At 46.5% G+C, this 17,622-nt stretch overlaps 1 protein-coding gene across 1 annotated transcript in view; it reads right to left on the bottom strand.

The window, feature by feature from the left end:
- Window positions 1-17,622, bottom strand: part of ARHGAP25 (Rho GTPase activating protein 25) — a 77,736-nt gene that overhangs the window by 33,539 nt on the left and 26,575 nt on the right. The window contains exon 2 of the mRNA XM_030201857.1: window positions 9,583-9,782. Within this exon, the coding sequence (XP_030057717.1) occupies window positions 9,583-9,782 (200 nt within the window). The remainder of the gene's footprint in view (window positions 1-9,582; window positions 9,783-17,622) is intronic.

Here is a 17,622-nt window from a genome sequence, read left to right as displayed (position 1 = left end):
ACCTAGTGCAGTGATTCCCAAACCTTTTTGGTTCACGGCACCCCTAGTGTCCAAGCAATTTTTCACAGCACCTCCCCCCCCCCCAGCCATATGGGTCTCCCGCCCCTCCCCCCAGCCACATAGGTCTCTGCAACCCCCACCCCCCCCCCCCACCCCCGGCCTTATAGGTCTCTACACACACCCTCGGCCTCAAAGGTCTCCACCACCCCTCCACCACATAGGTTTCCCTTTCCCTGCAGCCCCCTCCTCTCACTCCATCACACCTCTCCTCCCTGAGAGTTCAGCACACCTCTCCATTCCCTGCAGACCCCCTCCTCCCAGAAAGTCCAGGACACCTCTCCATTTCCTACAGACCCCCTCCTCCCAGAAAGTCCAGCACATCATTCCCTGAAGTCCCTCTCTTCCCATAAGTCCAGCACACCTCTGCCTTCCCCAAATCCAGCATCGCTAGCTACCTTCCTTCCCACAGGTCTCACCCTTCTCCTTCCCCTGCCGGCGCTGCAGTACTTGAAGCTTACATTTTCGGGCTGTCTGCAATTCACACAGGCACTCCGGGGCCTTCCCTCTGCTGCATCCAGCCCTCTCTGATGCAACTTCCTATTGCGAGGGCCGGATGCAGCAGAGGGAAGTCCCCGAACAGCCCGAAAATGTAAGCTGCCTGCAAGCACTGTAGCGGCAGCGGGGGAAAAAGGAGGAAGCGGCAGATTCTGGACATGTGGGAGAGGAAAGTAGGGAGCGATGCTGGATTGTGGGCTGTGGGAGGGAGGTCAGGATTTTCCGCAGTACCTCTGAGAGTTTGCTGCGGCGCACGCGACCTAGCAGATTGATAACTCCCCGAGTATTACCTTTTAAGAAACAGCTTCTATTAGTTGTGCTATGTCGGGTCATTAATAAAGCACACTTCAACCTTGAGAGTCCGTTGTGCTTCTTTTCTGGATTGTCCTATAGTGTGCCAGGTTTTGTCTGTGCTGTGGCAGAGTAAGAAGTCTGTACCATACATATGAGGCCATTTTCCTTCTATCCCAATATGATCTAGGTGTCAGGTGAAGGATAATTTTACATGTGTAAATGTTCACAATAATGGCACATAGGCTCATAAATGCCAAAATGATGCCTAAGCTCTATTCTACAAATACCCACTTAACTTACCCTTAACTCTAGAAAGTTGCATGCTCATATTTCCAACTAGCACACAAATATGCATGCACAACTTATAAAACAAGGCCAGTTGCACATGTAACTTAATTAATTAGCTGCTAACTGACTTTAAAGGGAAAGGGAATGGGACTTGATATACCGCTTTTCTGTGGTTTTTGCAACTACATTCAGGGACCCTTTTACTAAGCCGCGTAAGCGTCTACACACACCCAACGTGCGCCAAAATAGAGTTACCGTGTGGCTCTTGCGATAATTTCATTTTTTGCACGCATCCAATATGCGCGTACAAAAAAATAATTTTTATTTTCGGACGTGCATAACGGATGTGTTGACGCGTGTAGGTTATTACCACCCAGTTACCATGTGATTCTTTACCGCTAGGTCTTTACCGCTTAGGTGGTAAGGTCTCACACCCAAAATGGACGTGTGCCAATTTTGATTTAGTCGCACGTCCATTTTTGGCAAAAATTTTAAAAAGGCATTTTTTGCAGGCGCAGTGAAAAAATGGATTTGCGCACATCCAAAACACGTGCCTACCCTACTGCAGGCCATTTTTCAGCGCACCTTAGTAAAAGGACCGCTCAAAGCGGTTTACACATTATATACAGGTACCTATTTCGTACCTGGGGCAATGGAGGGTTAAGTGATTTGCCCAGAGCCACAAGAAGCTGCAGTGGGAATCGAACCTAGTTCCCCGGGATAAAAGTTCGCTGCACTAACCACTAGGCTACTCCTCCACAAGCGATTATTGGCTCTAATTGGTGCTAATTGACATTACATTAGTTGGTATTCTATAAGTTGCATTCTCAAATTGGAGAACACGTAATTCTAAGGGGAGCATGGACACGGGAGAGGCGTAGACAGGTCGGGCGCATGCCAGGTAGTTATGCGGGTGGCGTATAGATACTAGCATTTATGCTCCTAACTGCCTACAGCTGGTGTAACAGCGGGTGCCAAATATCAGGCACACAGGTGGTACCAGGTTATACTAGTATTCTATAACAGAACCTAAGTGCCTTGATTTTGTTAGGAATAGGCTCCTGCTGCACGGTCTTGGGGCACTTAAATGGAGATACCCAGTTATAGAATTGCCCCTTAAGTCCCTAGCAATATGAGGTAATTTTTTTCTTTCCCGTGTTGACCATTCAGGAATAGGCCTGGCCTGTTAGCAGCATAGTTAAACATGCACCTAGAAATATTTTAGCTTGTTTCCCTATAAGGAAAACCAAGGAAGGAGATCAGAGGCCCCAACAATCATAAACATCAGAATTTTTTTGGGGGGGGTGGGGAACAGGTCTTCTGCCTTTTCTTTTCTGCCTCCCAGAAGCAGGCTGAGCGCTCCGATACCATGAGACTTATGCCCTGGGTGGTTCCGAAGGACTAACCCAGTCAGGGCACTAGGGGACAAACAAAATGAAGGCTATGCTTCCAGAAGAAAAGATTTTTTTTTATATTTTGTTTTTTTCCCCCTGCAGTTAATACAGACAGTAGTCTTAGGCCTGATTAGGGAAGGATCCTGAAACACCATCCCGGCCTCTGGAAGAAGAAAAAAAGGAAGCTCCCTAAATGAGAGTTGCACTCAGAACGAAGAAGCTGGTGGGGTATCCTAGAGTATTTCCTGCCTCCCAGAAACAGTTGGAGGGTTTGGCAGTTAAGAGCCCAGATCCCTGAGGATGATGGTGGGCCCCAAAGTGGTAATTTAGTCAGAGACCAGAATCAATTTTTAAAAAAAAAAACCCAAAGTGCCAGAGAAAGAGCCTGGATGCCAAGGCAGATTACAGCAGATAGGACCTGCAGGATCGTGAGTAGTTCTCAGAAGTCCAAGTGGAGTAACTGCCTCTATATCAGGGACAGAAGTGAAAGAGGAAAAGAGTAACATAGTAACATAATAACACAGTGGCATAGCCAGAAGTCAATTTTTGGGTGGGCCAACAGGTTGGATGGGTGGGCACTAGACAGTGGTGTGCTGGTAAATGTTTAACAACAGGCTCTCTCCCTGGTCCACCTCTGCGCCCCCCCCCCCCCCCCCCCCCCGTCCACCTCCCCTCAAAATTGCAGAGCTGGCTATAGCCAGGGAGAGAGCCTGGGGGGTGGGGGAGGCAATGCATTACTCTCTCCAGGAAAAAAAACATTAAATGATCCCAGGTTCCAATCTAATTCATGTTTAATGTGGGATAAAATGCCATAAATAAGTAAATAAATATAAACTTTTAATGTTGAGCACCTGATTCTCAAAGTGGACGTGTTCCAATCATTATAATGAAAATAAAATTATTTTTTTCTGTCTGGTGACTTTGTTTTTCTGATCATACTGGCCCAGTATCTGATTCTGCTGCTATCTGTCCTCTTTACTCCGTTTCCAGGGCTTCCTTTCCATTTATTTCTTTACTTTCCGCCTTTCTTCTTCATTTCTTGCTCTGGGTCCTCCGTAGACTTGACTGTCCAGTGGATCCAGCTTCTGCCTATTTTCTTCATCCATGTGCAATTTTCTCCTCTCTTCCTTTTCCCTCATCTCATCTCCTTCCTCACTCTTTCTTTCCCTCCATCCATGTCCAGCATTTCTTCTCTCTCCCTTCCCTCTCCTCCATCCATATCCACCAGCCTCCTCTCCTGCCCTTCCCTTCATCCATCCATGTCCAGCAACCCTCCTCTGCCCCCTGCCCTCTCCTCCATCCACCCATGTCCAGCAACCTTCCTCTCTCCTCTTCCCTCCCCTCCATCCACCCATGTCCAGCAACTCTCCTCTCCCCTCCATCCATCCATACCCAGCAATTCTCTTCTCTCCCCTGCCCCCACCTCCATCCATCATCCCCAGCAATTCTCCTCTCTCCCCTGACCCCCACCTCCATCCATCCATCATCCCCAGCAATTCTCCTCTCTCCCCTGCCCCCACCTCCATCCATCCTTCCCCAGCAATTCTCCTCTCTCCTCTCTCCCCTGACCCCCCACCTCCATCCATCCATCATCCCCAGCAATTCTCCTCTCTCCCCTGCCCCCACCTCCATCCATCCTTCCCCAGCAATTTTCCTCTCTCCCCTGCCCCCACCTCCATCCATCCATCATCCCCAGCAATTCTCCTCTCTCCCCTGACCCCCACATCCATCCCGTGACTCTCCTCTCTCCCCTCCCGCTCCCATCCATGTGTCCAGCGATTCTCCATACCAATGCATCCTTCCCTCCCATTCCACCTGCCCGCCCTCTCTCGGACGGCAGCGCTTCCCAGACGCTGCCTACCGCCGCCACGATCTACCTCCTCCCTCTGTCTCACTCTCAACAGCAGCGGTAGCGATTCAAACACGCTACCTCCTGCTTCTAACCCGGAAGCGTCTCCTCTGCAGAGGAGACACTTCCGGGTTAGAGGCAGGAGGCAGCGTGTTTGAATCGCGACGCTACCGCTGCTGTTGAGAGAGAGGGAGGAGGTAGATCGTGGCGGCGGTAGGCAGCGTCTGGGAAGCGCTGCCGCCAGAGAGAAGGAGGCAGATGCAGGATCAGCGCTCCCTGCTCCCTCCGCTCCGCTGCTGGGTGGGCCTGAACCCAAACTGGGTGGGCCTAGGCCCATCCAGGCCCACCCGTGGCTACGCCCCTGTAGTAACATAGTAGATGACAGCAGAAAAAGACCTGCATGGTCCATCCAGTCTGCCCAACAAGATAACTCATATGTCCTACTTTTTGTGCATACCTTACCTTGATTTGTATCTGTCTTTTTCAGGGCACAGACCGTATAAGCCTGCCCAACACTAGCCCCGCCTCTCTCCCAACCACCAGCCCCACCTCCAACCACCGGCTCTGCCATCCAATCTCCGCTAAGCTCCTGAGGATCCCTTCCTTCTGAACAGGATTCCTTTATGTTTATCCCATGCATGTTTGAATTCCATTACCGTTTTCATCTCCACCACCTCCCGTGGGAGGGCATTCCAAGCATCCACCACTCTCTCCGTGAAAAAATACTTCCTGACATTTTTCTTGAGTCTGCCCCCCTTCAATTTCATTTCATGTCCTCTAGTTCTACCGCCTTCCCATCTCCGGAAAAGGTTAATTTGCAGATTAATACCTTTCAAATATTTGAACATCTGTATCATATCACCCCTGTTTCTCCTTTCCTCTAGGGTATACATGTTCAGGTCAGCAAGTCTCTCCTCATATGTCTTGTAACGCAAATCCCATACCATTCTCGTAGCTTTTCTTTGCACTGCTTCAATTCTTTTTACATCCTTAGCAAGATGCGGCCTCCAAAACTGAACACAATACTCCAGGTGGGGCCTACCAACGACTTATACAGGGGCATTAAAACTTCTTTTCTTCTGCTGGTCACACCAAGGAGAAAAATTCTGTGTCCAGAGGATACAGTCCCATTCTGAATGGCATTAGACTATATCTGAGTGGCAGTGTGATTAGCAGAGTGTCAAAGAGTTCATCCATTTCCAGGTCCAAACGGGAACCAAAAATCAAGCACTGAGAAAAAAAGTTATATATCCAAACCAGAAGCTAAAAATAGGAGGAAGAGAAGCAACTTAAGAATTTAAGGTTCTAGAACTGTAACGTAATAGAGTAGCAGTTATTTTGGTCATGGAATTGTTTCTGTTAAAACTAAAGTTCTCACCCAATAAGCTGGAGTTCATTGGAGAAGAGTGGTGAAAACAATTTTGCTGAGTGGTATTAATAGCAGGTACAAAAAACGTAGATTGTGAGCCCCCTAGGGATAGAAAAAGTACCTGTATATATTGTGTACAGCACTACGTACATCTAGTAGCGCTATAGAAATGATTAGTAGTAGTAACTACAGCCTGGCATCTCCCAGCAGGGAAACCACCATGCAAAGGTGAGAAGTGATCCTCGGGTCAATTTTTCAACATGCACAGCTTTGTTCTGCAGCTTCATGCACTTCCCACAATACATGGGGTGGGGGTGTTTCACCAAGGGTCCAGCTATATCTGTTTCATATCTCGCATCCCTTTCTGGGATTGTTGGCCCTCAACTACAAATCCCAAATGCCATCAGCCAGCAATAAAAAGCAAAAGGTAAAAAAAAATACAAAATCAGGTTCACAGTTTTACCTATCTCACCTAGACTCAAGAGATTCTGGGCTTCTGAGTCTGAAATGCAGAACCTACTCATAACCCATTCCAGAAGATTCTTCACCAACTGCTCAAGGCAGACTAGTATCGAGTAATTTGGAGGTGGGCATAGAGAGATTTGATACAGTGGCACTAGGCCGTATTGTAACAAACATATAACTTCAAATATGGCTAAGTAATAATATCAAAAATAATAATAATTTGCCAATCTGCGTTCCTAGATGGCTAGCTGGCTGGCTAGGTTTGTAACAGTATGCAAATGAGCTACTACGTAATCGGCTCGCTTCCAGCCTTCCCTTCCCTCTCAGTGTCCCGCCTTCACGGAAAGAGGAAAGTACGTTAGAGGAGGGCGGGACACTGAGAGGGAAGGAAAGGGAAGGCTGGAGGCAAGCAGAGCCAAGCCAGTCACTTTCACTGACGCTGCTGCGACTTGAGATAAAATAAAAGTTTTAAAGGAAGGGCGGCAGGAAGGAAAGGAGGGCTGTTGTGGGAGAAGAGGGCGGGAAGATGAGGGCTGGGGTTGAACTGGAACTCGGGTGCTTAAAAGGGGGGCAGGTGGGAGCTGGGGTAAGTCACTGGACATGGATGGGATTGGATGAGAGGGGATGGGAGGGGAGAATCACTGGGCATGGATGGGAGGGGAGGGGACGGGAGGGCAGGGGAGAGAGGAGAAATCGCTTAGACGATAGCCTTCCTAGGGCCCGTTTCATTTTTGGAGAAATGGGCTTTTTTGCTTGTACCAAAAATAAAAACAATAATGCACACCAGAACCTGGGACTTGAAACTGTGAAGAAACAGCTAAAAAAAAGTCTCTAACATGATGTAATCTTAATATCAATTCTCTGGTTTCATGCAGGTTGCATCAGAGAAGAGGGTGACAGCATTGTCTATTTTTTAGCCCCATGGCCACATCAGCAGCAGCCTGAAGTTGTGCTCAGGGAAGGTGTCCCACCTCTCTACGCACTATGCATCAGGCCATCTTTCCTGCTGAGGCTGGGCCTAGTATTAGTATGGTAGCTCACTTGTTAAACTATTGCTGTCCTTTGTAGTAGTTTTTTGTGCATGGAGCTGAGATGATGGTGGGGGGGGGGGGGGGGGATAAAAAGTGCTGAACATGGAATATTTAAATATGAACATTAGAACAATCTACCCCCCCCCCCCCCCCCAACATTCAGTGCTATTTAACCGGCCAGAATGGCTGCTGACCTGTTATATAGCGCTAAACCAGCTATCCGCCAATATCCAGCAGGCGATAACCGTCAATCCCCACTTATCCCCACTGAATAACCCCAGTTATAATCTAGCAGATAGCCAATTACATCGGGCAATGTAACCGGCCATGTGATGATTTTTAAAACTGGATTAGCGGCTATATTTAGCTGCGTGAAAACATGGGATATCTTTGGCCGGTTTAAAGATAACTGGCTAAGTCTGAATATTGACTTAGCTCGTTATCTTTAAATTGGCCAAAAATAAACCGGATATTCAATGCCAGTCACCGGAAACAGCCCGGCATTGAATATCCGGGCTCTGCACCAATCACGAGAGTGTCTTCGTTTTTTATTTAAAACTTTTATTCCATTTGATCTGTAGTTCTCAATGGATTATAAAATTACATACACAATGTATGAAAATCAAAATTTGTCATTATCAATAAAGACAAAACAGAATAACTTAAAAATCAAAGTCCCAGAGCAGATACTAATCATCATTCATTGCCCCAACCAGTAGGCCTGTATAAACAGGGTCTGAATATCGGCCCCAATAAGAATAGCCGTACTGGGTCAGACTAATAGTCCATCTAGCCCAGTAACCTGCTTCCAAAAGTAGCCAATCCAGGTCACAAGTACGTGGCAGAAATCTGAATAGTAGCAACATTTTATGCTACAAATCCCAGGGAAAGCAGTGACTTCACCATGTCTATCTCAATAGCAGACTATAAACTTTTCCTCCAGGAACTTGTCCAAACCTTTTTTAGACCCAGATATGCTAACTGCTGTCATCACATCCTCCTGCAACAAGTTCCAGAGCTTAACTATTCTTTGAGTGAAAAAATATTTCCTCCTGTTTGTTTTTAAAGTATTTTCATGTAATTTCTTTGAGTGTTCCCTGGTCTTAGTGAAAAATTGATTCACTTTTACCCGTTCTACACCACTCAGGATTTTGTAGACCTCCATCATATCTGCCCTCAGTCGATCCTTAATCCTCCTTAGCTTTTCTTCGTACGAGAGCAGGGCCAGCTTAACTATTGGACCAGTTGAGGCTCTGGCCCAGGGCACCAGTGATTAAGGGTGCCAAAATACTCAGCCACTGACCTCACCTGGTCTACAGGTTAAGCCTTTCCTCTCCCCCTCCATCCAATCTCTTACCTTCTCTCTCCCCCCTCCCACCCCCCCCCCCCCCCCACCCCCCCCGTGGGTACAGCACTGCTCCCTCACCTCTCTCCCCCATGATCCTGTATAGTTTACATCAGTCACCAGCCTCTGGGTCATCCCTCTGCTGTGTCCTACCTCCTCTAATGCAATTTCCTGTGGGTAGGATGTGGCAGAAGGAAGACCCATGGGCTGGCCAAAGGCAGCTTGTCATGCAACTGCTGCTGTAACCAGTGACCAATGTGAACTTTACAGGACCATGGGGGAGTGTGAGAAGTAAGGGTGTAGTGCTGGATGCACTGAGAGGGAAGGTCCTAGGGAGGAGAGAGAGATGCCAGGCCAAAGGATGGAAAGATGCTGAACCTTTGGGAGAGCAGGCCCTGTATGAAAGGGATTCCATCACCTTTATCATTTTGGTCGCTCTTCTTTGAACCTTTTCTAATTCTGCAATATCTTTTTTGAGATACGGCAACCAGAATTGAATGCAATACTCAAGGTAAGGTTGTGCAATGGAGCAATACAGGGGCATTATAATATTCTTGGGCTTATTTACCACTCCTTTCCTAACAATTCCCAGCATTCTGTTTGCTTTTTTGGCAGCTGCCGCACACTGGCTGTTTTAGACCTAGGCATGACCCCTTGAAACATCTCTTTTTACTCTAGCTATGGGCACCTTTAACCACAGAGAAGGCAGCAATGAACAGGCAACTTGTTTTACTAGGAAAAATGGCTTTGAATGTTGTCCTTTCTATACCCAAGAAATAATTCATAATTACATTATAGTGATTGATGGGGTATGATGGCACAAAACTTAACTCTGTTGTACTGTATATGTAATTCCCTTTCTTAGTGGAGTGAGGCACCTAAATATGGAATGTGGGGATGCAGATTCTCCAAGACCATCACTGGTTGACTTAAAAATCCTCACACATCAAGAGACCAACAAGAAATGTCATTGTTACACCCATGCACCTTACCTGATGTTTTGTCTCCTCTTCATCCTTGTAATAATACAAATGTTGTCCCTTTAGCACAAAGTACCTCTGCTGCCAGTTCTTCACAATGGACCTCTGCTTCTTCAGCCAGCCGGATTTCAAGGGCCACTCCAAGGGACTTGGGGAGGATGGTCGGTTAGAGCCTGCTGTCTGTTCACCAGCCATGACACTCCGAGAGCGGGCTAAGGAAAGGAAGAGAGAAGCGGGCTGATTTATGGACATTGAGAAGAAAAGCTACCGGCTGGACAAAGAAGACCCGTTGGAAAAAGGAGACCCAATGGACATTTGGACTCTGAATTCTGGATTAGTGACAGTCCAACATGATGTCTGCAGGGGATTAACAGAAATGGCAAAGACAACATCTACTTTTAGAGATTAAGACTGCAGTTTCTTAAAGGAAGTGGCCACAGTAACTTTCAGAATATACTTCCTTCTTTTAATGCGTAGGAGTTTTGACTTGCAAGTAGAAAAAAGCAAGCAAGGCTGCCTGATTTCTTTGTCACTAGAAAGGAGTTTAGCAACATAGTTCCGTTTGTCTGTGTTGGCCTTAACCAGAACCTCCTAAATTATTATCTTCACTTAAAGTACAATACATGGAGTTGTCAGTACAGCTCCGTTTGTGTTGAAGTCTTAGCAACTTTCATAAAAGCCTACCAAGGCCCCCTCGCCAGCATTCATGCTCCCTGATCCTGCCTCTACAAGTCAAGTTAGGAATGCTGATCACTCACATTTAATATTTTAATAACAGGCTGATTAGTCTTCCAAAGCCAAACCCATGGAATGGTAATGGGTTAAGGCTGGCATGTACTAAAGAAGCCGACTCAACTCAGCTGCAGAGCTCAGCCTGCAAGACTTCAGAGAGAAACTGCAGAATCCTGTTATAGAACTCAGTCAATTATTTGTTTGATGGAGTATAATGGCACAAAACTTAACTCTGTTGTATTGTATGTGTAATCTCCTCTCACAATGGGGTGAGGGTTTACAGCAGAGATTGCATAAATATGGAATGTGGGGAGGCAGATGCCCCAAGACCATCACTGGTTGACTTAAACATCCCTGCATATTAACAGACCCACAATAAATCTCACTCCACATCAGGAGACTCTTAATAAAACATCTTTATTACGTGAAATCCTCATAATCAAGTATTGACAAGATAGCCAAAGAAAAAACAAACAAAGCTAACATATAACAGAGTCCCAATTCCTTCTGCTTCCACTTCTAGGTACAGATCAGATCTCCTTCTCCTGGTCACTTTCTGGGGTCCTCTTCTAGGATCCTGGGTTGACACCTCCTCTGCTTCTTTTCTTCAGAGTCCCAGACTCCTCAAGATCTCCTGCAAAACTCTCTCAAAGAAAGCACTTTCTGGAATTCACAGTTCTTTCCTCAGCACTTCAGGTACATATTCTTAGTGGCAGAGCCACTGGATGTTCAAAAGAAAATGTTAAATTACTACTCAACCATGCTTCATTTGGTGAGATAACAGAAATAAGGAAAATTACTCCTCCCCAAAACACAAAACTACCAGAAGTCTCTTAAAACTCTTATATTCAGAAAAACACTTCACTGTGGGTATAGGGATGCCCAACAGTTCAGTTCCTCACATGATAACATCCCATCCTAGTCTGCGGGAAGTCCAAAGTATTGGTCTCACTCAGCTCCTAAAGGATACACAAAAATTGTACCAATTTTTCTCTCCAGACCCTCCTTTAGGCCTGCATCTCTTCAAATTTCATCCTTTTGTTAAGCAATGTTGGTCTATGGCTGCTCCTTTCCCAATATAAGGCCTAGCAGGCCAGAAGGATAGGCAGCCTCCTGCTGCTTCTCCTGAGCCCAGAGAGGTTTCTTCAGTACACATCTTGTGTCTGAACAAAACTCCAACAACTTTCTTTACATAATGACTCCAAGCCATTATATAGTTCCTCCAGATCATGAAAGCATACGCACAATGCTCAGTGATAAACAGGCAGGCTTATTCTCAATTTCATCAGTAGCAGGCTCCAGAATGTTCCTCATTTAGGGCCCTATATACTAACCTACAGAAATGTTCATGGATTAGTACTTGTTTCTGCAAAATGTATCTAAGAGATGCAAATGAGAGCTTATCTGCACCTTTAGCTAAACTTCTTAGTGAATTTTCATGTTGCCACAGCCACAAACTTTGTAGGTTCCTGGCTATGGATACATGAGATAAATGTTTAAAAGGAAATTACCTTCATGTGGTGGTGTAGAAAAATCAATTAGAGAGCCCAAGGACCTCTGGTGGACCAGTGGACCCAACATCCCTTCTCCAACATCAGTGTGGAGCTAAAAAAAAAAATTAAACCTTCTTTCTGAAGCCCTGCCCCTTAAGAATTAAGAGGTGAGTTAGCCTGAACTGCCCCCAACCCCTGGCATTTCCCATGCTCCCAACTCACCTCAAGGAGTCCAGGGAGGTAGCGGGGAGGGCAGAAGCAATCCCCATTCGCTCCTGCCCTGTAAGCTGCTGGCTGCAAAATGGCACAGGCTGACTACTAGGTGTAGTCTCATGGTGCTACACGAGGACTCAGCCCATACCACTGTGCAGCCAGCAGCCTGAGACAGGAGCAAGTGAGGATCGCTCTTGCCCCGATCACTCCTTACCCCCTTGGGATGAATCAAGGTGCGTGAAACTACAGTGCTTGATTTGTGGTTCTCAGCAAAAACTGACACTACCTCTGAAGCATTGGGATTTCCTCCCCCCCCCCCCCCCCCCCCCCCATTTCACCTGTTCCTGGACACCATGAGTGTGGTACAAAATATCTGTTTTACAGTGACAACGACCCTTGACCCAGGCACTGTGCCAAAACACAGCCATGATGGATCAGTTAATAAAAGATTTCTACTTTGGACCTGTGGTTACGTCTCCGTTTTTTTAGCCACCTCTGCCTTTTTGGTTGTCTTGTATAGTCTGCGGTATTTCTCTTCTCTTTATTTTAACAGCTCATTTATGCGAAATTTACATACAGTTTTGTGCACAGTGGATTCTGTTTACTACCATTAAATTTACTTTTGCAAAGTGACTTTGCAAAAGTACATTTTTGCATGATAAATAACACAAAATGCCTAACCCTTGGTGGTTTGGGGGGGGGGGGGGGTTGGGTTTATTTTTTGTTTTGCATTTTCAGGCACCTACTTTATTGCATACCAAACAAAAATGACCAAAAAGAGGCTTAAATGTAAGATGTGGTTGCTTACACCACTTATAGCTGGTATACAGTAAAAGCCCACACCTAGGTGTCTACTAGAACACACAAATTATAGTATTCTAGAATTTTCACATGTACCTGTGCACCGCACTCAGGGTCTACTCAATCTCCATCCATGCTCATGCCCACCAGCAAAGTACACATCATCAAATCATGGCATTTAGTTTTCTAGTAGTTTATGTGCCCTCTTGCCACCTACAACTGGCTGCATTCAGAAGCTCAAGAACAGACTCCCTGAGAAGAGGGGGAGCCATTTTAGAAGAAAAGCAAATATTTTATGCCACCTTTTTGTCATTTGCAAAGCAATATGACACTTTAACATTCTATATTTATGCACACTAGACACCTATCTGAAAAATCTTACTCTTTGGTTTTCACTCTCGCTCTTTGGGGTAGTAAAATCTCAGTCTTGTCCATCCCTGGCATATCTGCTCCTATGCTCCAGAGCTCAGGTTGTATCTATAGTATACGTATACTTAGAAAGGAGCCCCTATACTTTTAAAAGTTAACACCTGCATCTCTTGTTCCTGTGAGATGCTTAGAGCAGAGTCCATGTGCCGATCTGAATCTGGACATTGGGCAGTAATGATTTTTTTTTTTTTTTTTTTTTGCCATGGCACACCTGATCACATTGTCTGGGAAATACTGGGACAGACCTCTGAATCTGTATCAGTAAATTCAGTTCAATATAGTTAACTCATTGTCTTACAAAGCAACATTATGAAACTAGATCATTAAATGATAGATTTAAAAATAAAACAATACAAATAATGGAATAAGTCTGAATGAGACACAAGATAGGACATTTCAGAGCATAGCAATACAAGTTCCAGCTCCACACCTTTGCTTGGCTCTGAAAACCTGCAGGCTCATGCCTGCATCACTATTTTTTCAGCATTCAGAAGACAAGGATGCTACTGATTTTCTAGGCTTATGTTTCACATGTGCTAGTCTTTTCCCCACAGGTGAAAATGCGAAAAATCCCTTTAGTAGTCTGGTATTCTGATCCAGGGCAATACTGCTCACCTCGGACCCTGGTTTATAATGATTGGGTGGGGATTGAGCAGTGTGACACAGCTAATGCACAAGGCACCACCCCATGCCAGTTCTTCCCAGCCCACTACTGACCACATGATCTTCAGAAGATCTCGATTTCTCTCCAGGCTCTTCTGTGAGAGTGTGAGATCAGTGAAAAAAAATGAACAGGGAATAAACCAGTGGAATAGAACCAACTACTCCTTCCCAGTCCAAAATTCAACTGCTAACCCTGATTCTCTATCAGGTCAATATTCAGTTCCTACGGTCAGCAAATTTATTTTGACACCGGCCAAGGCATTTAACAAAACCTGGATATTCAGTACCACTATGTGGATATTCAACTAGCTGCTGATAGTTCTACGGGTAGCGGGGATATACAGTCACTATACATGCAGCTATGCCATTGATCTGACTGGCTTTAGGCTCAGCAAGTCTACAGTCAACCACATAGCTGTATGGAGGATATCAGCTGAATATTTCCAATATCCGTATAGCTTGACATTACCACCAGTATTCTGCCATAACTCTTCCCCAGTACTACTACTACTACAAATCATTTCTATAGCGCTACCAGTCGTACGCAGCGCTTCACAATTGAACATGAAGAAAAGACAGTCCCTGCTCAAAAGAGCTTACAATCTAAATCAGGACAGGCAGACAGGACCAATAAGGGATAAGGGTAGGACAGACAGAAGGACACATAGGGAAAGGGACTATTGAAGAGAGGAAGACAATATGAGGTACTATATGAACAGTACCAAACCAGTTAAAGTGCTTTTCACAGTCATTAGTACATAAGTACATAAGTAATGCCACACTGGGAAAAGACCAAGGGTCCATCGAGCCCAGCATCCTGTCCACGACAGCGGCCAATCCAGGCCAAGGGCACCTGGAAAGCTTCCCAAACGTACAAACATTCTATACATGTTATTCCTGGAATTGTGGATTTTTCCCCAAGTCCATTTAGTAGTGGTTTATGGACTTGTCCTTTAGGAAACCGTCTAACCCCTTTTTAAACTCTGCCAAGCTAACCGCCTTCACCATGTTCTCCGGCAACGAATTCCAGAGTTTAATTATGCGTTGGGTGAAGAAATATTTTCTCCGATTTGTTTTAAATTTACTACACTGTAGTTTCATCGCATGCCTCTAGTCCTAGTATTTGTCACGTTCGTGACCGTTTTCTTGTCTATGCTCACCTTGCCCCCTGGTGGCCAGAACCGGTGGCTGCTATAAACTGTCACACGTTCCAGACTTCAGCCCAGTCCGGTCCGGATCTTCCGGGCTGCCAGACTTGCTTCTCTTGTTTGTGCCTGAACAGCACCCGTAGCTGCCTTGTGATTCCTGCAGCTGAGGGGCTTTATTAATCACCTGGAAACTTCTGTGTTTGCCTTTGCATCGTCTAAGGTCCCTGGTTTGTTGGTGCTTTGTTGCACTCCTGCCTAGTCTGGTTTTTGTTTGAGTTTCCTGTCTGGTTCTAGGTAGCTTAGGTTTATTGCTTATTTCTTAGTCTTGTTTCTGGTTTGTATTCCGGGTCTTGTTTCTGTTTGTCTGTGTCTCTTGCTTAGTGGCTGCTCTGCAGCTTTCAGTCCTGTCTCTTGTCTGTCAGTATTTGTACCCTGTTTCAGTGGCTGCTTGGCAGCTTTCAGTTCCTGTCCTTTAGCTTGTTCTTTTTCCTGCCTTGTGTAGTACGGTCTGTCTGTGAGTCCTAGCCCAGTTCCTGCTTTGCTGCCCATGTATATTCCTTTACCCTCTGACCCTCAGTCCCTGTTCTGCCTAGTTGGTATCCAGTTCCTGCCCTGTCCGGTAAGTCCTGCCAGCCGCCTGCACCCAGGGGCTCAACTCCTGAGGAACAGCGGTCAAGTGCAGGTGAAGTCTAGCTGTTCCTTTCAGAGTTCTGCCTTGTCTCTGGTATGGGGTGGTTTGCCTGACACTGCTGCTCCACGGCAGTGGCCCAAGGGCTCACGAACCTAGTTTCTGCCTTGAAAACCTGACAGTATTTTTGGAACAGACGCTTCACATCCACCTGTTCCACTCCACTCATTATTTTATATACCTCTATCATGTCTCCTCTCAGGCGTCTCTTCTCCAAGCTGAAAAGCCCTAGCCTCCTTAGTCTTATTCATAGGAAGTCTTCCCATCCCCACTATCATTTAGTCGCCCTTCGCTGCACCTTTTCCAATTCCACTATATCTTTCTTGAGATGCGGTGACCAGAATTGAACACAATACTCAAGGTGCGGTCGCACCATGGAGCAATATAACAGCATTTTAACATGCTCACACCTGTTTTCCATACCTTTCCTAATAATACCCCAACATTCTATTTCGCTTTTCCGAGCCGCAGCAGCACACTGAGCAGAAGGTTTCAGTGGATTATCGACGACGGACACCCAGATCCCTTTCTTGGTCCGTAACTCCTAACGTGGAACCTTGCATGACGTAGCTATAATTCGGGTTCTTTTTTCCCCACATGCATCACCTTGCACTTGCTCACATTAAATGTCATCTGCCATTTAGCCGCCCAGTCTCCCAGTCTTGTAAGTGTTGCGTTCTCAAGGGCCTTGGCATCCTGTCAGGTCCTCAAGGCAGGACTGGAGTTCGTGAGCCCTTGGGCCACTGCCGAGGAGCGGCAGCGGCAGGCAAGACCACCTGGAACTGGATACCCCGAAGAGCAGTACTGGAACTCTGGACTGGAGTAGTACAAGGCAGGCAACTAGAACAGACGAAACAGGAACAGCTTCACCTGCACTTAGCCACCGTTCCTCCGGAGTTGAGCTCCAAAGTGCAGGCGGCCGGCAAAGACTTGCAGGATAAGGCAGGAACTGAAGATCCAGAGGACTCACCCTGGGTCTGGGATACACGAGGGTGACAGGGCACGGAAACTAGACTCAGACAGTGTGCTGCTGCCAGCCACTAGCAAGACCCAGAAGACAGATCAAGAAACAAAGGCGTACAGAAAGCTAGCAGGAGCACAGACTAGGGCAACATGCAAGCAGGCAGACTGGGGATCAGGGAATACCCAGTGGGTAAACCCACTAGCTAGGAAGCAGCAGGAAACAGGGACCACGCCCTGGAATACACACTAGCCAGACAGATACAGGATACAGGATATACCTCAGGATATACAAGCAGGGTAGGCACATAGGATAGGCAAGGCAGGGTTCAGGGTAAAGAGAGCAAACCAGGAATAACAGGCCAAGGGTCTTGGCAGGCAGCACAGCAAACAGAGTAACCAGGAAGAACAGGCCAAGGGTCTGAAGCCACAGCCGTTCCATACAACGACTGGGGAGCCCACAAAGGCTAAGGCTTCGCTATACAGACAGAGAACAAACCCGGACAAAGGCTTCACCCCAACCCAGGGTAAGCCATGTACAGAGGCTTCACCCCAACACAGGGTAAGCCTGGAGCAGAGGCTTCACCCCAAACAACAGGGTAAGCCAGGAAGGACCCGCAGTCCACAGACAGACAGTTGGCAGGGAAGACCCCCCACGGAAGGACAACAGAGACACAGACACAGAAAGAAACTGGGCTTGAACCCAGAGAGAGGCTAAGCAGTAGTGCAGCAGACACTTACTAACCTGACCTGGCCTAAGAGCATAACACTTATGCAAAAGCCCTGACTGCAAGCACAGCACTTCCTTATGAAGGCTCTCACTGGATGAGTCACCAGCAGTAGGGCAGAAGCAGGAAGTACACAGACCCCAAAGAGAGGCTTGACACACACAGGAAGTGAGCCCACAGGAAGACAAGCGGAGCCA

Source organism: Microcaecilia unicolor, chromosome 4, assembly GCF_901765095.1.
Source record: "Microcaecilia unicolor chromosome 4, aMicUni1.1, whole genome shotgun sequence".
Classification (NCBI taxonomy): Eukaryota; Metazoa; Chordata; class Amphibia; order Gymnophiona; family Siphonopidae; genus Microcaecilia; species Microcaecilia unicolor.
Note: the sequence above shows the minus strand (reverse complement) of the source record. Positions and strands in the feature narration are given on the sequence as shown.